We start from the raw sequence: 24,513 nt of genomic DNA, 5'->3' as shown, positions 1-24,513 counted from the left end.
AGAAAGTTCAAGTTTCAGAAGAACTGTAAGAATAATCTAAACAAGCAAGTGCAGCACATTTTGCACTTATCAAGAATGGATTTGTTCTAGATGGTGTGAAGCCTTCATGACTGTTGTTGGAAATGTAGATGTCGAGACCAAACAGAAACTACTCTTATCACATTTCTGACGTGACTCAAGTTGATGAAAATCTTTGTACATCAAAAGATGAATCACTCACAGCATGTAGGACACCCTCCTCTGGCCTTTTCTTGTAACTGTTGTATACATGTTGTTACATTAATTAACTTTCTGCTCAGGAATTAACCAAGGGCAATGGTAGTGACAGTTTCAACAATTGTAATGGCAATAAACGTCACAAAGTTAGATGGTTAAAATTACTTGCTGAAATTGGCCATTTGCCATTAGTATGTTGCAAATCTTGAGTGTCATTTGATGGCCTATGCTTGAACCTATCTAGGTCTCAATCTCTTCTGGAGAATGGAATTCAGCATTGCACACATTGCACTTCTGACCTTATCGTGGAATGTAGATTTGATGAAACAGCTAAAGATGTTTAAGTCAAGGACACTGCTTGAGGAAATCCTGCATTAACAGGATCATAAAGATACAGCATGGAAACAAGCCCTTCAGCATCAAGGCCTTGTTAAAGATCAACCATGCTTTTGTACTAATCCTCCACTAACCTATTTTATTCCCTCCAAATGGCCACCTACTCCTCACAGGCCAGATTCAATCATTCATCTACACTAGGGGCAATTTATAATGGCCAATGAACCTAACAACCTACATGTATGATTGCACAACCCTCTTCCTTTATATGCAGGGAACAATTTTACATGAGATTAGTTTACTCTTTTGTTTACATAATTGTTTCACCAGAGCTCTCTGATACAACATGTGATACATGCTGCCTTACTGTCAAGGGCTGTGACCCTATTGCTGAAATTCACCTTTTTAATCCATACTCAAACAAAAAGCTACAATGTCTGAATATCAGTAGCCATGATGAAACTTAGAGAATATCAGCAAACAAATTAACATGCAAATTATGTTTGATGGTACTATCAACAATATCTTCCATTATGTTTTGATAGTTGAGAATAGAATTAACACCTCCCACTGGCTGCTGCAGTTTTTACCATTTTATGTGCATGAGAATTTGAAGATAGTTCATCAGAACCTAATATCTTGGCCATCTGAAAAGTGAAGTTTCCATTGTATTCTCCCCCCACCCCCCAAGGCAAACATTCCTGATTCAGTTTTTGACATTCGCCTAAACAACATACTCATTATTTACAATATGTGGATTGGCCATCATCAATTACTTATTCATGAGTGGTCATTGAAAACCATAGATTGCAAATGCTAAGAATTTGAAATAGAAACAGAAAATTTTGGAAATTCTCAGCAAGTTAAGCAATAAATGTGGAAAAACTGAACATTTCAAACTGAACAATTCAGAAAAAAAACAGGAAAAGTTTTTTTTTAAACTAATATGATTCAGGCTGCAGAGTTGGGAAAGGGGTAAAAAAACACAAGGGAATACTGGTGAGTGGATGCAGATCAAGAGAGATTAATTAACACAGATGGTGTTGATGTCAACTGAAAGAAGGCAGTGAAGATAAGTGAATCATAGCTTGTCTTAAGAAACTGCAAATGGAATGTAGAAAAAAAATTTAAAATGCCAGAAACTATTGCGTGAAATCTAAAATAAAAGAGAATACTAGAAATACTCAAAAGCTCGGCCACATCTATGGAGAGTGGAAAATTAAGTTAATGTTACAATTTGATGACATTTCATCAACATCAATTGAGACACAAAATCTGAATAGACAGGCTGTCTGAATTTGTTGAACTGTGGTGACCTAAGAACTATAACCAGCCCAGACACATTATGACGTAGTTCCTTAAAATGATTTCAGGCTTCACTAAGAGGTTAAAGATAGATATACCAGAGCACAATACAAAATTAAAGTGACAAGTACTCAGAAGTTCAAAGTCACCCTTATAGACTGAATGGAGCTCTTCAGCAAAACAAATACTCACTTTGCATTTCACCAACACATCTACATCATCCTGTAGGGCTACACCTATATAAACTACAACTAACCTAAAGATGATGAACAGCTCCACCTAATATTCAACGTACTAAAATCAACATTTAAATAATTTATGTATATATAACAAACAGAAAGAGTCCTAGTCCCAAATGGACACCACTAGTAAATGGCATCCAATCACCAAATCAGTGCTCTATCATCACTGTTGGCCTGCTGAGTTCCTCCAGTATTTTGTATGTGTTGCTCGGATTTCCAGCATCTGCAGATTTCCCTTGTTTGTGATTTCTCTATCATCACTGTCTATATCTTACTGCCAAACTAATTTTGTACCTAATTTATTAACGTGCCTCAGATCCTCTGTGCAAACAAAATCTACTGCATGGCCCTCATCTTTGTTACCTCTTCAAAAAATTTGATCAGATTGGTCAGATAAGATCTGCCCTTTACCTTAATCCTGTCTACCAGAAATATTTCACGACCCCTTTTTCCCTTCCTAAATTTTCTTTCAGAGCATCGCTCTATTGTTTATACCCTTAACAGATTTTTCCCACTATAACTGCCATATGCTTTGTATCTATGTGTTCCTCAGCTGAAAGTGAAAGAACTGAACAAAGAGGAATGAAAGGAGGAATCAAAAATTTGTGAAGGAAAAGTCCTAACGAAATGTTGAAAGTAAAGGGAAAAATATCTCCGGTTGTGACATCTCATTGAAAGTGGCAGAAGTTACCAAGGGATGAACCATCAAATGTGGAGACTGGTAGGGTGGAAGATGGGGACAAGTGGATGAGAGCAAAAATATGGGAAGTACAGCAGACACAATTTAGAGCCCTGTTGTCTATGGTAGAGAGGAAACTACATCTAATGAGAAAGGAATTCATTTCAGAAGCACTGAATTAAAAAGTATAAACATCAGAAAAGGTAAGACACTGAGAGAACAGAATGGGGGTTTCTTGATGGTGGGAGGAAATGTATCTCCTAAATTCCATTCTGTGGGCAACTGTGAGTTTGTAATGTGGTTTCCCTACTTCTTGGCCATTCTCCTGGACTACTGCAGTTAAATGTTATTGAGTGAGGAGTCATAGAATTTAGAAACAAGAGTGACTGGAGAAAACTGGAAATCTTGAGCAACACACCCAAAATTCTGGAGGAACTCAGGTCAGCCAGCATCTATGGAGAGAAATGTTTTGGGCTGAGACCCTTCAACAGGACTCGAATGGAAGAGAGCAAAAGCCACAATAAAGAGGGAGGGGAGGAGCACAAGTCTAGGTAATTAGGTTGGGAGTCAGTTTCATCAAGCACCTTTACTCCATTTGCCACAGCAGTCAGGATTTCTCAGCAACCAGCCATTTTAATTCCATTCCCATTTCCACACTGACAAGTCTGTCCACAGCCCTCCCTAATGCCACACATTGGAGGAGTTAACACCTCATCCTCCATCTTGGAATTCTCTAACCTAACATCTATTTTTCTAAATTCTGGCAATCACTCTCCTGTTTTCCTTTCTCCCTTCTTTGTTTTCCGACACCTGTGGCCTCCTTACCCTTTCCCCTTCCTTGCCCTCATGACCTGCTCATCACCTTCTTCTGGTGCTCCACACCTTCCCTTTCTTCCATAGTCTACTGCCCTCTTTCTTCTTCTTCAGCCCTTTTCCTTTTCCATCTAATACCTCCTAGCTTCTCACAGCATTCCCTTTCATCCTCGCTTCCCCCTCCCCCTCACCTGGACTCACCTTACATGCCAGATTGAGTTCACCCCCCTGCCTTTATACTCTGGCTTCTGCCTGCTTCCTATCCAGTTCTGAGAAAGGACCTGGGCCCAAAACATCAACTGTCCATTTCCCTCTATAAATGCTGCCTGACCTGCTGCATCTCCAGCATTTTGTGTCTGTTACAGGATGTAGACCCAGGAAGTTGGAAAAGCAGCAGTGTGTTATTGTCTGAATTGCATAAAATTAAAAGGAAATTTCACACACAATGTTCTATTGTATCTGCTGCTCTTGCTTTTACTGTCCTGGAAAGCAATCCTTTTTCACATCTCCTTCTCATCTCTGCACTTAAAAGTTTTAAACCAGAAATATACAATATAGTAAAAGAACCTGTCTCTCCTTTTTTTGGTTCTTCTAATTTATTCCTCTCTATACTTTCCGAACTCCATATTGTTGTTGTTACTCCAGGATCGGCAGCGTCTGATAAAATTCTACCCAACATCCCTTGTTTTGCGTCCCGAGGATCCCCATTCCTTGCCTTCTTTCTTTCTCATTTTTCTGTAAAACTCAATTTCCTATTTCCTCCACTGGCCCAACATAAAACTCTTTTGATTTCAAAAGTCCACCCTAATTTCAACATCTCCATCTTAAATGCAAAGATCAGCCCTATCAATGTTCCTGAACATCTACACATCTTTTCGTAAATATTCCGATCTAGCCTGGATAGCAGTGATCATTTCCTACCACAAAGCAGGAAACTTACGATGTGGCAGGAAATGAGAAAACATGACTGTGAAACAAATGACAAAAGCAATGTTCTAAAGACATGTCCCCATTTCCAAAAGCACCAGTTAATCCATAAGAGTTTCTAGTATGTGTTTAATGGAAGATTTTTAAAATCCATTTGACGTCTGACAAAAGTCACTGTTGGATTTTTAAAATTCTTCATTTTACTAAGTCACCTTTTCTCATTGTTGCTACATCCCACCCAGGTGTTCAATATTTACATATATAAGAAACTGGAAGATTGGAAGCTGTAGCATTATAATTTGGAAATACCCCAGGTTTAAATGGCAGTTTGTATTTATTATAATGAAAATTAAATAGAATAAATTAAATAAATTAAAGTATATTTTACAGTTGTTTCATTGGTGGGTATCATATGTCCTTTTCTTCAGAAAAAGTATTGTATTTGTCCTCCTTTTTAGAGTACTGTATAGGAAAACAAAAATATTTGATTCTCCTACAGAATGAGAAACAACCACAAAATCTCAAAATAATCCCTTACCTGCTGTTAGTACTCCTCATCTAGAATTTCTAATTTCTACTGATTTGCATGCTTTGCCTTTTTTCAGAAAGGAACTTTCTGTATACTAAAAACAAACACTGGATTAACGTTAACATTAAGTTCTGCTGAGCATTTCTGAATTTACTTAGATCTGCCTAGTTATAGATTGCCATGTTCAAAGGCTCAAATTTATTGTGAGTCATTGAAAGAAAAGACATCAACTTACCCTCCACAAAAAGGAAAAAGAAGCAAAGCTCGCACACACCAAAACCCCCAAACCCCCAACCCTTCCCTCGCACAAAAAAAACTAACAGATCACCCACATGGAAAACAGCAGCTTGAACACCAAACCCCAAACCCCTCCCTCGCACAAAAACCAACAGATTCCCCACCTAAAAACCAGCAACCAAACATCAAAAACCCCAAATCTCCAACCCCCTCCCTTGCAAAAAGTGAGAACATCAGACCCCCCCAAATCTCTTCCCTCAAAATGTTAGTGCCAACAGCACCAAACCCCCAACCCCCTCTCCCACACACAAATATCTACAGATCATGCACGCAGAAAAACCAACCAGAATATCAGACCCAAAATCCCCAACCCGTCCCTCCTACAAAACCCAACCCATCAAACAGAAACAAGAAAGAAAACACAAAAAACTGAAGGAGAGCAATATAAACTACAGTCCAAAAACCACATAAATCTCAAAATCTCAGAAGATGTCCTCTCGCCAGAACCAAGGAGGGCAGCCACTCAAACTCAGTCCTTCTGCGAAGAGCGACTGCCATGCTGCTACCTTGCGGCCTTCCAACCATTGCTCTGCTGACCTGTGACCTTCTGACCACTGATGGCCCATTGCCCCCATGGACAGCGACCGCTGACCTCCTACGCAGTTTTAGGCAGTTAAGCATTTTTTGGATTGGTCACTTCTTTTTAAAGAGTTTTGAAACGGTCTTTCGATTTTTGATACCTGTATGGTTTGTGACTGTTGTAATTCCTAGATATAATTCTCAGTAGAACTGAACTATGCCAACTTGAAAGTCATAATGTATTCTCTGATGCATTGATCTCAACTGACATTCCATTTTGAGCTCTGTGAGTGTTTCTGCTTGGAAGGAAATTAACTAAGTCAGAACTCCGATCCTCATACTCATCACTAGCCTCAGAACTATAGTTGTGTATGCTTAGCATGGTTAGGATTGACTGCAGTTGTGAAGCCATCACTGCTGAGTAATTTCCCAACACAGATTGTGCAGGGTTATATAAAAAGAGCAAATATTTGACTGAGCTAAGGTAACAGTTACTGCCTACAAGTCTCTAACTCAGTGCTATACTCTGTTTTCTTAAGAAAGAGTGCAAAACTGGTGGAAAGGTGAGAATATGATTCATGATTAACAAAAGTACAAGCTCTGAACATTTATACACATTAGAATGCAAATACAGGCTTCCCCTGCTATCCGAAGGTACAGCATTCCTATGAAACCGTTTGTAAGCCAAAATGGCATAAAGCGAAGAAGCAATCTATATGGGAACATTTTTGAGCATGTCCAGAGCCAAAAAATAACCTACCAAATCAAACCAAATAACACATAAAACCTAAAATAACACGAACATATAGTAAAAGCAGGAATGACATACAGCCGACTCAATTCGTTTTAAATAGTCCTATTGTATCTAATTGTTTTTTTCACCCATTATAGATCAAGCTTATTCAGCTTGGAAAACTAAGGGATTACTAAGATTTTCTGATTTATTTTTAGATAATTGTTTTATGTCTTTTGAACAATTATCCAACAAATATAACTTGCCGAGATTTCATTTTTTTAGATATTTACAGATTAGACATTTTTTAAGTTCTGTACTCTCTACGTTTCCAAATTTTGTGCCTTCAGATACTTTGGAGAGTTTATTTGAATTAGACCCTTTTCAAAAAGGGCTTATTTCAAAACTTTATAATATAATTATGAAGATACGTTCAGAGCCTCTTTATAAGACTAAACAGGATTGGGAAAGAGAGCTTAGTTTTAGTATTTCTAGTGAGAATTGGGATAGAATTCTTCAATTAGTTAATACATCATCGTTATGTGCCAAACATTCACTAATACAATTTAAGGTCATACATAGGGCCCATATGTCCAAGGATAAATTAACTCATTTTTACTCTCATATAAGTCCTATTTGTGACAGATGTCATTCTGAAATTGCGTCTTTAACTCACATGTTTTGGTCGTGTTCATTTTTGGAGAAATATTGTAAAGATATTTTTGATATTATTTCTGCGGTTTTGAATATTGATTTACAACCTCATCCTATTACCGCAATTTTTGGTTTACCAATGTTAGATTCACTGCATTTATCTTCTTCAGCCCGTCCAATGATTGCATTTCTAACTCTGATGGCTAGAAGATCTATATTGTTGAATTGGAAAAAAATTGATCCTCCCACTGTATTTAATTGGTTCTCTCAAACTATGTTATGTTTAAATTTAGAAAAAATTAGAAGTGGTACTTTTGAGACTTCTATTAAATTTGAAAAGTTATGGAGACCATTTATTCAACATTTTCATATGATGTAATATGACCCTTTGCCAAGTTCATTTGATTTCCCAGTTTTCAGCTTATGTATTTTGAGAGGACCAGAAGTGACGGCATTGATGAATACTTATTTTTGTGAGATATTATAAACAGCCCGTTTTTTTTTCCTTCTTTTTTGTTTTTTTTTCTTTTATATTACTTATTAGTTATAGTTATTAGATTAGATTAGCTAGTTCTGCATTATATAATTTTTTTTTGTTTTTTTTTCTTTCTTTTTTCTGTTTGTTTTTATATTATACATTATGAAATATTTAGATTTACTATGTCCATACATATATCTTATGGCTTATGTCTTGGTAAACTCATTTATATTGTAACTATTATGTATGTTTTTTTTTCATATGTAATGGAATGTCTATGTTGGTAATTTCTTTATCAATATATCATCTGTATTCTGTCCATATTACTAATATTAATAAAAAGATTTAGAAAGAAAGGAATGACATACAGCCTATATAAAGTAGAAATATTGTATCTACGGTGTAGTTTCACTTATCAAAATCAGGAAGACACCGAGCCAAAATCGATTAAGAGGGAAAAAAATCAGCACATACACGCATGCGTTCATACACACCTACACATGTACACGCATATGTACGTACATGCCTACGCACATATACACATGCACACACAACTGCCTGCACAAGGCTTTCTTGGGGTAAACACATGTATAAAGCGGGCATCTTTTTTTCGTAAAAGCGAAAATCCTCTTTGGTTAGCAAAAACAGGTACTAATGTAGGTCTTTCGTAACAACGAGCTGTTGTAAAGTGAACGTTCGAAAAACAGGAGCCACCTGTATGTCCCCCTCTCTAAACCCTACTGTTGCCTCACTGTCCATGATATTTGGCTACTTCTCAATGAATGTTCCTAATTTTTTTGATAAGAGCACTTTCACTATGGTACATTCAAAAGTTGCAGGCTATTATTCATAATTCAAGAGTTTTAAGACTTAACCTCTGAGGCATTAAACTGAAAGCTGGTCATCTTTTCAGGTGTAAATAAAAGATTCTGTGGCACAATTCAGAGTGAAAACTATTTTCCCAGTGTCATGGACTATATCAATTCTAGCTAGCTTCCAGTATAAACAACTTTTACAGTAAACCCACAAAATATGCATTAAAGATTATGTGCTATCAACCACAAATATTTGGTCTTTCAAAGTATTAAGAGTGCAATTGCTGGAAATCTGAAATAAGATAATAAAATGCCAAAATATTCAGCAGGTCAGGCAGATCTGTGGAGAAAAATAAAGTTAATACTTCATCAAATATTGACCTTTCAAAGTGCCTAACCTGCTGATGATTTCTAGCATTTTTAGTTTTATTTTTCAATCTGCCTAAAAAGTGAAAATTAAAGGGAAACAAAAGAGAAATAAACAGTTCCAAGCAATATGAGAATAATATTTATGCTTGGTTCAAATAAGTATCACAATGCTTGAACAAAAAAAAGATTTTATTTAGACTTACCAAAGCAGGCCACTCAATCTGCTTATTTTTTGATCCCTGAGACTGGCTGGGGTTGTTTCTTTTAGCCCAGACCAGCTGGTGCTCTACCAAGAAAATCTGGAAGTCCTCGTAGACTTTAACCCATTCACGTTTTTCCCATTCTAGATCATCAAATTCCACATAAGCCTAGAGAAAATTAAAAGGAAAACTCAGACCGCATAATCATTTGCATTTCTCAATTCAAATGTGAATTGTTTTCTGTAATGATACTGAAGCTCAGGAGCATAGTTCCACCTCAAAAGTAGAGGTTTTTAATCTTATTACCACAAATTTTAAAAATCACAGTGGTTTTTAATCATTAATCTCAGATTCCCCTACCAAGATTAATGTATTAAAAATAAACAGTAATGTGAAAATTTTAATTAATGACTAAGCTCTATTTTAAAAACACCTAACTTTAAGCTTTAAAAACTATGCTGATGTCAAAAGAAAGCTCAACTCAAAATACGCAAGAAACCACTGGAACACCAAGCTTTGTACTTACACAGCCAAATTGTACATACCAAGTCTTTAAGACCAATTTCAAATGTAACTAACACAATTCTGATCTGCCTTCTAGTCATTTCACTCTACTGCTCTGTGTCAGTGCCAATATTACAGAGAATTCTCCTACTATTTTGAACATTATTTGAAAGTAATTCCTAGCATGAGCAATTTCAAACTGACACGTTGCCAGAAAGAGAATACTTTCAGAGGCAGAATTCAGATTATTATCACAGTCTTATTGGCGTAAAATTGGTGTTTTGCAGCAGCAGTATAGTGCAAAGACATAAAATTATTATAAATTACAAAATGAATAAATGGTGCAGAAGGAATAATGAAGTAGTGTTCATGGACCATTCAGAAATCTGATGGCAGAGGGGAAGTAGCTTTTTTCTGAATCATTGAGTGTGGATTTTCAGGCTCCTGGTCCTCCTCCCTGATGGTAGTAGCAAGAGGAAACGTCCAGGTGGTGAGAGTCCTTAATGATGTATGCTGCCTTCATGGGGCATCACCTCTTGAAGATGCCCTCAATGGTAGACAGGGCTGTGGCAATGATGAGCTAGCTGAGCCGGCAACCCTCTGCAGTCTTTTGCAATCCCGTGCATTGGAGTCTCCATTCCAGGAGGTAATGAAACCAGAATCAGAATCAGATTTATAATCATTGACATAAGTCATGAAATTTGTTGTTTTATGACACTAGTACAGTGCAAAGACATAAAACTACTATAGACTACAATAAAATAGTGAAAAAAGGAATAGTGATATAGTTTTCAGACCATTCAGAAACCTAATGGCAGAGGAGAATAAGCTGTTCTTAAAAAGTTGAGTGTGGTTCAAGCTCCTGTATGTCCTGTCTGATGATAGTAATGAGTAGAGGCCATTTCCCAGATAGTGAGGATCCTTCACAATGGATGTCACCTTCCTGAGGCACGGCTTTTTGAAGATGTCCTCAATGACGGGGAAGCTTGTGTCCGTGATGGCTGGCCAAGTTTACAACTGTCTGCAGTCTCTTGCGACCCTACACATTGGAGCCTCCAAAGCAGTTGGGATGTGACTAGTCAAAATGCTCTCCATAGTACATCTGCAGAAATGTTCTAATCTTTGGTATCATACCAAATCTCCTCCAACTCATAATAGTGTTGCTGGCATGCCTTCTTCATGATTGCATCAGTATGATTGATCCTCTGAGATGCTGACACCCAGGAACTTGAAGCTGCTCACCTCTCAATGAGGACTGGTGTATGTTTCCCTTCCTGAAGTTCACAATCAATTCCTTGACCTTGCTGATATTGAGTGCAAGTTTACTGTTGCAACACAGTCAACCAGCCAATTTATCTCACTCCCTACCCTCATCACCATCTGAGAATGCTCTGTAGTACATTGATAGAAATTTACAAGATTCTCTGGTGACAACTCTCCTCAAACTCATAATAGAGTCACTGACATGCCTCCTTCGTGATTGTATCGATGTGTTGCACCAAGGTCAACCAGCCAAGATGTCGATGCCCAGGAACTTAAAGCTGCTCACATTTTCCACTGCTTACCAATCAGTGGTTTGTGTTTAACCAACTTCCACTTCCTAAAATCCACAATCTCGCTGATGTTATGAGAGAGGTTGTTGTAACACCACTCTGTCTAAACCAAAACTAATATTCTTTAAACTTCAGTCATATATCTGCAATTGAGAAAGTACCTGTAAGAGTTTTATTTAGTATCCAAAATTACTTTTGGATGAAATCAATATGTTTAAAAGGTAAATTTCCACAAAAAGTAATCCAAAGTAGAGACTATAATTCTTCTTTGAATCAACCAAATACTTTGCCTGTATTTCACAACTTCTTAACAGTTTAGATTTAATTTACCACCTTTGGTAGAATAATGTTCATACATTCAAAAGTCCATAATTCACTAATCCAGATATAAAACAAAGCCAAATATCAATATTGTGTATCAGGAAACGCATACAGATTGAGCATCCTTTATCCAAAATCTGAAAACTTCTGAAATCCGATTTTTTTTTAGCGCTGACATGATGTCACAAATGGAAAATTCCACAAGACACTGGGAAGGTTCCCAGTCGATGTGCAGGTCTTTGTGCACCACAGACAGTTCTGAGAAATGATCTCACATATGTAATGAATAAAACTTCAAGAAAAATAGAAAAAACACTGCTTAAAGCAAAAACTTAATATCTTGATCATGTATTGAAGAAGTCAATTCATCAGCATTGGAGTGAACTTAATGCCTCCTAATGGTATGCTTATCATGAGAAAAGCACAGATCTACATGACGAACTGAAAAATGCAGGGAATTGTGAATATTCAGCAGGATGGCTGCAGAAGTTTTAACATGAAGCAGCAGAGAAATTCATTGAGTTCGCTAAGGTCGTCACTGATGAAAATCTAACACCACAGGCCGTCCACATTGCTGACTGCTTTTATATCCTATATATTGAAAAACCTAAAAAAAATGCAGATATAGTGTTTTGTAACCTTTTAATCAAAACACATCATCATAGGCAGAGACTGAAAGCCTGCCATTGTTTGTTCTTGTTCAAATGTTAATGGATAAACTACTACAAGGCTCTGATATATGATAAACATTCCTGAACGTAATAGTCTCACATTATTGTTCACATACAATATAAGGAAACTGAACTAGATTATTTTAATACTGAATTTTTCAGAAATGAAAGTGCCAAGGCAACTGACATCATTACCTAAGAAGAATCTTTCTAAAAAACTGTTCAAAGTTACTTCAGTATACAGGTAGGCCCCTAGTTATGAATGTCGGACTTACGGACAACTCGTACTTATGAACCAATGAAGGAGAAAGCTGTCTACCATTTTAAGTCGGATCGCGATGTCATCTGCCATTTTAAGTCATTGCTGTTGACACTGTGTTGAGTGTATAACTTAGTATTTGGCTTAAATTTTTCTTAGCAAGATACACCAACCGTTCCGGTTGGCTGGTGGCACAGTGAGATCACCGCCAGGCTCGAGAACAGAGGTTCCCAAGTTCGATCCAGTGACAGACCGCTCCCGAAGGCGCTGGGTTGATGTCGAGCTCGCAACTCAACCTCATAAAAAAAAGACACTGCCACCTCCAGTTCAAATTCCCACACGGAAGATTGTGGAGGATCAAATACCCAAACCAAGCTACTTTAACCCCAAATGCAAGCCATTTAACTGTCTCAGTTTGGTGGACTTTAGGACCTGGGAAATTCAGTGCGGTGGTCCTTAGGATCCAGCGGACCTCGGGAGCTGGCAGAGGTCGGGACCCGTCACCCGCATGTTTCTGTTCCGTTGATGGGAAGCGATAATGATTGAAAATAAAGTGGAAATAATAAAGCATTTGGAAAGAGGTGAAATGCCATCGATCACTGGAAAAGTGTTGGGCTACAGTCAGTCAACGATCAGAACAATTTTAAAGGATAAAGTAAGAATAATGGAGCATGTGAAAGCTACAATTATTACTTATTTGGTTTCCAAATACAGACTTGAAATCAATATAGAATCAAATTTAGGACCTTAATTTCATATCAGTGGGCTGCTGCAGGCTTATGTTTTGTGCAATTGCATATTGCACAAATACTACAAGGCTCTGATATAAAATACAGGGACTCTGAAAATTAAGTGCGTATGCTACGTTATGGTACACAAGAACTTTTCTTACAAAAGTGTTTATCTTCTATTGTGAAAGATCCTATCAACATGCATTCTAAGCAAATAACTTGATCTTGCTCTGCTCCAATCACTGCTACATATAATATAATGCTCATTGTAATCACATTAACTAAATAGATTTAAGTCCTGGTTTAGTGCCAGCTCTAACATCTTAGGCTAAAGTTTCAGTGCATTATCTGATGCAACATTTCACTCTGGAAACCCTTTCTTTCAGTTGTGAGTTTAAACAAAACCAGCACAGTTAGAACAATGGAATCTACATTGCCATGATGTAACTACTGAGATAACGTGGCCAAAGGCAAAGCAAATCTGGAACAGAAATCTTAAGTACTACAGCTGGTATGTTGCTAGGTCTTGCACACAGTGCTCTCAGCAGTTGTTTGATATCATGTGGTGTGAATCAAAATGACAGAAATCTGGCTTCAGTGATGGTACAACTCTTAAGAGGAGGATGGATCATTCACTCAGCAATTATTGTACACCACTATTCATAATATGATGCGACAGGAATTCAGAGAAATGATCTAATTCACTGAATGTGGGACCACTCAGCTCTACCTAGTGCTTGCTGTTGAACACACAGATAGGCCCATGCTGCAGTTTCACTGGTTTGGCCCCTTGTGCTACTCCCTTTATGTCCTTCCTGCATTCTTTATTATAAATATGTACAGAATATAACAGCACTGTACAGGCCCTTTGGCCCACAATGTTGTGCCAACCTTTTAACCTGCTCTAAGATCAATTAACCCATCCTTCCTACATAGCCTCTATTATTCTAAAATCCATGTGCCTATCCAAGAGTTTTTTTTTAATTGTTTCTAATATATCTACCTCTACCACCACCACTAGTTGCATGTTCCAGGCGCCCACTAATTTCTGCGTAAAGAAATTACCTCTGACATTCCCCTTATATTTTCCTTAAAATTATGCCCCCCTGGTATTAGCCATTTCCACTTTGGGAAAAAGTCTCTGGCTATCCACTCTATTCATGCCTCTTATTATCTTGTACATCTCTATCAAGTCACCTCCCATCCTCCTTCACTCCAAAGAGAAAAGTCCTAGCTCACTCAACCTATCTTCATAAGACATGCCCTATAGTCCAGGCAACCTCCTAGTAAATCTCCTCTGCACACTCTCTAAAACGACTATGTCCCTTCTATAATGATACGCCAATAACTGAATGCAATTTTCCAAGTGTGGCCCAACCAGGGTTTTAAAGAATTGCAATATTCCTTTACGGCTATTGAACTCTACCCCTGACTAATGATGGCCAACACAACATAAGTCTCCTAAAAACCTATCAAACTGCACAGCAACTTTGAGAGATCTACAGACATGGACACCAAGATTCCTCTGTTTCCTTCAAGAATCTTGCTATTAACCCTGTATTCTGCATTAAAATATTCCAGTTAAAAGCAAGGACAGTAAGGGTGGAGAGAGCCAGCCTTGGATAGCTGAAGAAATAAAAGAAGGCATCAAACTAAAAGTTTGTGCACACAAAATTCCCAAGGTTAGTGGGGAAACCGGAAGATTGGGAAAACTTGAAAAAGCAACAGAGAACTACGAAGTGAGCAATAAAGAAAGGGTAGATAGATTATGAAAATAAACTTAACAAAAATATAAAAATGGATAGTAGAAGTTTTTATGTTTATAAGAAGTGGAAAAGGGTGGCTAAAGTGAACGTAGGTCCCTTGGAGGACAAAGAGGAGGAATTGATAATGAGGAAATAGCCAAGGCTTTGAATCACTATTTTGTGTCAGTCTTCACAGTGGAGGACACGGTGAGCATGCCAAAGAGAGATGTTATGGATGTGATGGGAAGTGAGGACCTTGATACAATAGCTATCACTAAAGAGGTAGTGTTGAGCAAACTTGTGGTCTTGAAGATAGATAAGTCCTCTGGTCCTGAGGAAATGCATCCCAGGGTACTAAAAAAATGGCAAAAGTTATAGTAGAGACTTTGGTGATAACTTACCAAAATTCTCTGGACTCTGGGTAGGTCCCAGCGGCTTGGAAGACAGCGAACATGATGCCACTTTTCAAAAAAGGGATGTAGGCAAAAGGCAGGTTAAGCAAGTTAGTTTAACCTCTATAGTTGGGAAATAATGCTTGTCGCTATCATTAAAGAAGAAATAGCAAGGCACCTGGAAAGAAATGGAACCATCAGGCAAACACAGCATGGATTCAATAAAGGCAGGTTCTCTCTGACAAAATTACTGGAGTTCTTGGAGGATATAATGAGTGCAGTGGATAGAGAGGAACAGATGGACATTATTTACTTGGATTTCCAGAAGGCATTCGATAAGGTGCCGCAGAAAAGACTTATCCATAAGATAAGGATGAATAGAGTTGGGGGTGATATATTAGCATGGATAGATGACTGGTTAACTAATAGAAAGCTGAGAGTTGGGATACATGGGTGTCACGCTGGTTGGCAATCATTGGAGAGCAGTGTGCTGCAGGGGTTGGTGCTGGGCCCGCAACTGTTCATGATATACGTGGGGTGATTGATAAGTTCATGGCCTAAGGTAGGAGTCAATTTTAGAAAATCCAGCACACTTATTTTTCAACATAGTCCCCTCCTACATTTACACACTTAGCCTAGCGGTCGTGGAGCATACAGGTCTTGGACCTCCAGAAAGGATCCACAACAGGGGTGATTGATAAGTTCGAGGCCTAAAGTAGAAAGAGTTGTACAGCTCTTGTTACATGCACATGCAGTTCAACTCTTTGAGTGATTATGCAGAAAGTTTCAAAATACCTTCTTTCTTTTCTTTTTATATCTTTTTTATTAATTTTTAAACAAACATAAATGAAACATGAATACAGAGTTTGAGAGTACATAGTTAATAGTTTAAATAAACATTCAAGTAGATGATAATCCATATATAATAACCTCCCAAACTCATAGTAATTATGAACAAAAGTTAAAAAAAACCCAAAAAAAGGAAAAACTAACCAACATGGACCATTGCATTATGTCAACTATATAGAGTGCCAATAACTCCGTACCTCCATCCAAATAATTAAGGATAATAAAAGTGAGGTTTAGGAAAAGACAGTTTAACTCATATGAAAATGTTGAATAAATGGTCTCCAAGTTCCTTCAAATTTAACTGAAGGATCAAAGACAACGCTTCTAATTTTTTCTAAGCTCAAACAAGAGATCGTTTGAGAAAACCACTGAAATATAGTTGGAGGATTAATTTTTTTCCAATTCAATAGAATAGGTCTTCTAGTCATTAATGTAGCAAATGCAATCATCCGTCGAGCTGAGGGGGATAAACGACTATTATCCGCCATTGGTAAACCGAAAATTGCAGTAATAGGATGAGGTTGGAAATTGATATTCAGAACTGTTGAAATAGTACCGAAAATATCTTTCCAGTAATTTTGCAAACAAGGGCAAGACCAAAACATGTGGGTCAATGAAGCTACTTCAGAATGACATCTGTCACAGGTTGGATTAACATAAGAATAAAATCGAGCAAGTTTATCCTTAGACATATGAGCTCTATGTACAATCTTAAATTGTATTAGGGCATGTTTAGCACAAATAGAAGAAGAATTGACTAATTGTAAAATTTCCTCCCACTGCTCAGTGGGTATAAGACAATGAAGTTCTTTTTCCCATTCCTTCTTAATTTTTTCTGATACTTCTGGCTGTATTTTCATGATCATATTATAAATGGTGGCTACTAAACCCTTCTGACAAGGATTCAGAGCTAAAAAAATTTCCGTAATGTCTGATGGACATTATTATTCAAGAAATTTCTTATTATTCAAGAAACTTATTAAACAAACTTATTATTCAAGAAATTTCTAACTTGCAAATATCTAAAAAAATGAGTTTTAGGTAAATTATATTTATTAGATAGCTGTTCAAAGGACATAAAACTATTATCTAAAAATAAATCACAAAAACATGTTATACCTTTTGTTTTCCATAAAGCAAAGGCTTGATCCATAAACGAGGGCCAAAAAAGAAAGTTAGATATTATAGGGCTTGATAAGATAAATTTATTCAAGCTAAAAAATTTACGAAATTGAAATCATATTCGCAATGTATGCTTAACTATAGGATTAGTTATTTGCTTATTCAATTTAGATAAAGAAAAAGGAAGTGGAAATCCTAAAATTGAAAACAATGAAAAGTCTTAAAAATACCTTCTACCTAAGGCCACAAACTTATCAATCACCCCTGATGAGTTATTAACTTCAAACTTTCTGCATAATGACTGAGTTGAACTGCATGTGCACATAACAACAGCTGTATAACTCATCTCCTTCTACCTTAGGCCACAAACTTATCAATCACCCCTGCTGTGGACACGTTCTGGAGGTCCAAGATCCATATGCTCCAGGATCGCTGGACTAAATGTGTAAATGTAAACTATGTTAAAAAATAGACAATAGACAATAGGTGCAGAAGTAGACCATTCGGCCCCTCGAGTCTGCACCGCAAAATAAATGTGCTAGGCTTTCTAAAATTGACTCCTTCTACCTTAGACCACTAACATATCAATCACCCCTCATACATTAACAATTTGAAAGAGGGGACAGAGTGTAGTGCATCTATATCTGCTGATGATACTAAATTGGGTGGAAAAGCAAATTGTGTAGAAGATACAGAGAGTCTGCAGATGGATATAGATAGGTTAAATGAATGGGCAAGCAGATGGAGGACAATATTGGTAAATGTGAAGTCATCCACTTTAGAAGGAAAAATGAAATAGATAATTATTTAAATGGTAAAAAAGTTGAAGCATGCTGCTGTGTAAAGGGAATTGTGGTGAATCTGTGGAATTCTCTGCCCAATGAAGCAGTGGAGGCAACCTCACTAAATATAATTAAGACAAGGTTGGATAGATTTTTGCATAGTGGGGAATAAAGGGGAGTAGGTGGAGATGAGCCCATGGCCAGACCACCGATGACCTTACTGAAAGGCGGAGCAGGCTTGACAGGCCAGATGGCCTACTTCTGTTCCTATTTCTTATGTTCTTGTAAGTTAGGAATCCATTATAAAGGATGAAGTTTCAAGGCCCTTGAAGGAACGTGATAAAATAAGCTGAGGTCAGCATGGTTTCCTTAAAGGGGAATTTGTTTATTAATTTATTTAGGGATACAGCCCGGTACAGGCCCTTCCAGCCCAAAGAGCTGTGACACAAAGCAACCCTAGCCTAATCACAGAACAAGTTACAATGATCAATAATAGGCAGGATAGACAAAAGAGACAGTGGATGATGTTTTTCTTGAATTTTCAGAAGGCCTTTATCAAGGTGCCACACAAAAGGCTGCTAAACAAGGTAAGTGCCCATGGTATTACAGGAAAGATCAACATGGACTAAAATTGGCTGATTGACAGAAGGCAAAGACTAGAATAAATGGGGCCATTTCTGGTTGGCTGCCAATGGCCAGTTCTCAAAGGGAGGGGGGGTGGAAATCAGTGCTAAGTCCGCTAAGTTATAAGTTAACAACCTGGGTGAGGGTCTTTATATGTAATTTGTTAATGACCTGGATGAAGGCTTTGTTGCCAAGTTTACAGATAATAAAAAGATAGATGGAGGGGCAGGTAGTGTTGAGAAAGCAAGGAGGCTGCAGAAAAGCTTGGACAGATTAGGAGAATGCGCAAAGTGACAGGTAGAATAAGTGTTGGAAAGTGTATGGTCATACACTTTAGTAGAAGGAAAAAGGCATAAACTATTTTCTAAACAGGAAGAGAATTCAGCAATTGGACTTGGGAGCCCTCGAGCAAAATTCCCTAAAGGTTAACTTGATGATTTAGTCAGTAGTAAGAAAGGCAAATGCAACGCTACCATTCATTTCCAGAGGACTAGAATATGAAAGCAATGATATATTAATGTTCACTTTATAGGACATTGGACAGACAGTATTTGGAGTGCAGTGAGCAGTTTTAGGTGCCATATCTAAGAATGATGTCATTAAAGTGGGAACAAAGCAAGTTCATGACGATGAATGCAGGAATTAAAGGGTTAACACACAAGGAACATTTGATGAGTTTGGGCTTGCATTCATTGGATTTAGGAGAATGAGAGGGAGATCACAATGAAACCCACCAAATATTTAAAGACTTTGAGTGGCTGTGGAGAGGATGTTTCCAGTAGGGGGAAGAGTTTAGAAGCACAGGACACAGCTTCAGAACAGAAGAATATTTCTTTAGAACAGAAATGAGAAGGGATTTCTTTAGCCAGAAGGTGGTGAATCTGTGAAATTCATTGCCAGAAATGCATGTGGAGGCCAAGTCATCGAATATATTTAAAGCAGAGGTTCTTGAATCATAAGGGCGTCAAAGGTTATGGGGAGAAGACAGGCGAATGGGGTTGAGAGGGAAGTAAATCAACCATGATCGCATGGTAGAGCAGACTCAATAGCCCAAATGACTAATTCTGCTCCAATATTTTATGGAAATGATCAATGCTACAACAAATTCACACACTGAAGTGGTTCAGAAAAAATGCCATGTAAAAGAAGAGTGCTTTTCGTGTCACTGCACTGAAGAGGATGTGGCAAAGGAGTGATGCTGGTTGTGTATACCAACACACTCAATGCAGTGACATCACACGCAAATATTGCCCCATGGCTCCAAAACAAGCAATGTTAAGCATCTATTTTTTTCGTTGAAACTCTAGTTATGGCCATTTTTTTGGCCAAGTTATTAGTCATCTGCTTTCTATTTTGAGTGGCTCATCAACGATTTCATTTTTGTTCTTTAATTCCAAAATAAAGCTACAGAAACATATTGTTTTCAACAGAAGTTGTTATACAAAGTTACCAAAATTTTCCTTCACCAGTCACTTACATCATTTTGTTCTGCATTGATGTGATAAAAATAAGGAATTGTCTGTAAAATGATCAGATTATAATCTGGAAAACTTGATAAAAGTTAAATTTGCACAATATGGAATCAATGAATGTAGCTGCTCATTTAATTATGAATATTAAAACATTAGGCAATAAAAGAATTACAGTCAATTGAAACTTTTTTCCTCATTGATATAAACTCAATAAGAAAACTGTTTTCCAATAAGTAATATCCTTTGTTCAGATCTACACTAATGATGTATTAATCCCATCAACGATAAAAGGGTGACATATTTCCTAACAAGGAAGCAGAATGACTTGGCTGAGGGAGAACCCATGCCATTTTCACATTTGTCTTTTAGGATAGAAGCTGTGGAGAATGGAAATTTTTTCAGTCAAAGTAGAGTTTATTCTCATAATGCACAACTATGTGTATGTACAAGTGCAATGAAAAGCTTATTTGCAGCAGTATCAAAAACACATAACACCAGTTATACAACTTACACAGGAAATATAAATTATATACAAATTACATAAAAATTATACAAGAAAGAACACAATTAGAACAAAACATTGTACTGCAATATGTTGATCGTTTTGCTATACTGAGGTTGGGATGAGGATTGCACGGTTTGGTTTGAGAACCAAATGGTTGAAGGGGAGTAGCTGTTCATGAACGTAGTGGTGTGGGACTTCAGGCTTCTGTACCTCCTGCCCAATTATACCTATAAAAACATGATGTGGACTGGATGGTGGGGGATCGTTGATGATAGAGATTGCCTTGTTGAAGAAGCGCTTCACTTATGTACTGCCAATGATGAAGAGATATGCCAGTGATGTATTGGGCTGAATCCATTACTCTGTACAACTTCTTAAGTTCTTGCACATTCAAGCTTCTGTATCAGACAATGATGCACCAATCAGGATAGCTTAAACAGTACATCTGTGGAAGTTTTTGAAGAATGCTCTGTGTTACGCCAAACCTCTTTAACTTACCAAGAATACAAAGATGCTGCTCGCTTTCCTTGTGATATATTACAATTATAACAGTTCCTTTAAGGGTGTCTCACAGATAGGACACACTATTGACAGTGTACTAGGGGTGGAGGGAGTAAGTTGTGAGTGAACTACTAATCAACATTCATTGTAGACAGTGCAAAGTTTTATTCCTAATCCTTCAGACAAATGACTTGTGATTTGTACACAATGGACAGATTTCAGAATTATAATAAATTACAAAATAAACAGTTCAAAAAGAATAATGAGGTAGTGTTCATGAAGCGTTCAGAAATCTGATGGCAGAGGGAAAGAAGCTATTTCTGAATCACTGAGTGTGGGTTTTCAGACCCTTGTATGTCATTCCTGATAATAATGACAAGATGGCATGTCCTGGATGGAAGGGGTCTTTAGTGACGGGTGTTGGCTTCTTCAGGCACTGCATTTTAGAGATATACTCAATGTTGGAGAGTGCTGTGCCAATGATGGAGTTGGCTGAGTCTACAACCCACTGCAGCCTCTTTCAATCCTATGCATTGTGTCCTCCATAACAGGCTGTGATGTAACAAATTAGAATGCTCTCTGTCTTGCATCTGTAGAAATTTTCAAGAGTCTTTGGTGAGATACTTAATCTCCTCAAATGCCTAAAGACATAGAACCACAATCCTGCCTTCAGCATGATTGCATCATTGTGCTGGTCACAGGGCAGATTCTCCTAGATGTTGACTTCCAAGAACTTAAAGTTGCACACCATTTCCAGTGCTAACCCCTCAATGAGAACTGGTGCGTATTCTCCCAACTACCTCTTCCTAAAGTACAAAATCATATTAAATCTTGATGACAGAGTGCAAGGTCTTGCTGCTACCAACAAGAAGGTAGGACAGGAACCACAGGACCCACACTGCTAAGGTTCAGAAGCAATTATTACCCCTCAACCATCAGGCTCTTGAACCAGAGGGGATAACTTCACTCACCCCATCACTAAACTGGACTCACTTTCAAGGACTCTTCTTCTCATGTTTTCTATATTATTGCTTGTTCATTTGTTGTTGTTATTATTATTAATACCTTTTTTCTCTTTATTTTTTGCACATTGTTTGTTGTCTGCCCTGTTGCATTGATTCTATTGTACCTACTGTGATTGCCCACAAGAAAAGGAATCTCAGACATATATCGTGACATACATGTACTTTGATAATAAATTTACTTTGAAGTTTTGAACAGTCATGAATGTAAAGAGAGTATAGCAGTGGGTTAAGCACACATCCTTGAAACACGCCAGTGTTGATTGTTAGTGAGGGGGAGCTGTTATTACCAATCTATATTGACTAGTCTCCCAATGAGGAAGCTGAGTTGCAGAGAGAGGTACAGAGGCCAGGTTTAGAGGTTTACACTAGGGGATTACAGCAATGAACACCAAGCTATAATAAAAAAAAAATAGCAGCCTGTTGCATGTTTTTTCTGTTATCTAGGTACTTCAAAGCAGAGTGGAGAGCAAGGTGAGATTGCCTCCACTGTAGACCTGTTGCAGCAGTAAATGAAATGCAGTGGGTCCAGGTTCTTGATTAGGCAGTATTTAATTCGAGCCATAACTAACTTCTTGAAGCACTTCAGTATGGTAGGTGATTGCTACTGGTCGGTAGTCACTGAGGCAGCTCACCCTGCTGTTCTTGGGCACCAATTTGATTGCTGGCCTTTTGAAGATGGGGATGTTGATGATGGGAAGTTTATTTTAAATTCATTCAATGTATCTGGTTGCTGCTGGAAAGGCAGCATTTTTTTGCCCATCCTGACCAGTTTAGAAAGATGGTGCAGAACCATCTTTCTGCTGTACCAGTTTACATATTGTATTTGCTGGAGTAGGAGGAAGTCAGCAATTTAGCATGGGATATCATGGCCCTGACTACTCAAGCCAAACCAAAATGCTGGCAACCAGTCAGAAATGAAATAGTTATATTGTTAAACTTTCACTGCCTGTGTTCTCAAGAATTTGGTAATTCTATTTGGATTTCAAGGACTATTGGATGTTTTCCCAATGTATATGCAAACACACTTTAAATTCACTTTTTTCCAAAGATATTACAGATACTAATGTTAGATTTTCCAGGTTACTAGGTGATTTGGAAGGTACAGGAACCAGAGCCCAGTGAATTGGAATACAAGATCCAAAACTTTCACTTCTCCCATTCAGAATTTAGTTCTTTCATGTAAGCCCAAAGATGATCAAAAATTAAAGAACTTAAAAAAAAGTAATAAGGTCATTCAGTTCTTTATACTGATTATCTTTCACCTAGAAGTAACTACCCGAAGCAATACTTGTTAGAGAACATTAAATGGGAATAACATTGAATGAATCGATCAAATAAATGACATTTGATCACATTGTCAGCATTTAGTTGGATGTATTAATTGACCAAGGTGGATTTTGGAGAAAAATCATATCAGGGCGGTTTTCCAATTCACTTGTGTTTGCACAGCCTAGTTGATGCATGAAACAACTGTTCAGTCCTGAATCTTTATCCTTGACTATGAGATGAAAAAATGTCAGCTGAGTGACTTGATTGCTTAAACTACTCCTGAATTCGCATTCTCTAATTTATGTGTCAAATCCTTGTTTTGCTATTCAACTAACTGCATTCTCATACAACAAAACACACAAAATGCTGGTGGAACACAGCAGGCCAGGCTGCATTGACTGTACTTCTTCCTATAGATGCTGCCTGGCCTGCTGTGTTCCACCAGCATTTTGTGTGTGTTGCTTGAATTTCCAGCATCTGTAGATTTCCTCGTGTTCTCATACAACACATGCCTCTCACAAAATCTCGGTAGAACTTTCTGGTTTAATCTCCCCCACTCTAACATGAGCTTGTTTTACAACAATTTTCTCTTGCAGTTCCCCTATTAATGTGTCCTTCATTAATTACGGATACACCCCAAATATTTATGCCCAAATCTACGATCAGTATCATGAGCTACTTTCCCCCCACCCCACTATTATTTACCATAATTCCTCTATTCTTAAACTCTTGCTCAATAGCCATATACTTGTTCTGTACCCTTCCATTCTAACCTCACCGTGCCAAACACCCACCCACCAAGAAGCACCATAACGTACTGCCACACTGGATATGCATTGCATGTAAAATGCTTTAATCAAATTATCGCTCCCAGGCAATTATACTGCTTTCAACCTTAAATATTAAAATGCAACAAATACAATCAATGAACAAATTTTCATTGCATATCCAGATGAACATACACTTCCGCTAGGATTTATTTTGGTTTGGAATTCTGCCATTTACATCCTATTCAAGGATGTAGCCAAAAGAGGTTTCATCCAGTAGCTGAGTAAGAATCTGTGAAATTTATTAGA

The 24,513-nt window shown here is 37.6% G+C and overlaps 1 protein-coding gene across 5 annotated transcripts in view; it reads right to left on the bottom strand.

The window, feature by feature from the left end:
- jmjd1cb (jumonji domain containing 1Cb) overlaps positions 1 to 24,513 on the bottom strand; it is a 190,647-nt gene that overhangs the window by 144,194 nt on the left and 21,940 nt on the right. For all 5 annotated transcript variants that reach the window (XM_059947352.1, XM_059947351.1, XM_059947354.1 and 2 more), the window contains exon 2: positions 9,116 to 9,280. In XM_059947352.1, the coding sequence (XP_059803335.1) occupies positions 9,116 to 9,280 (165 nt within the window). The remainder of the gene's footprint in view (positions 1 to 9,115; positions 9,281 to 24,513) is intronic.

This window comes from Hypanus sabinus, chromosome 22 (assembly GCF_030144855.1).
Source record: "Hypanus sabinus isolate sHypSab1 chromosome 22, sHypSab1.hap1, whole genome shotgun sequence".
In the NCBI taxonomy this organism is placed as follows: Eukaryota; Metazoa; Chordata; class Chondrichthyes; order Myliobatiformes; family Dasyatidae; genus Hypanus; species Hypanus sabinus.
Note: the sequence above shows the minus strand (reverse complement) of the source record. Positions and strands in the feature narration are given on the sequence as shown.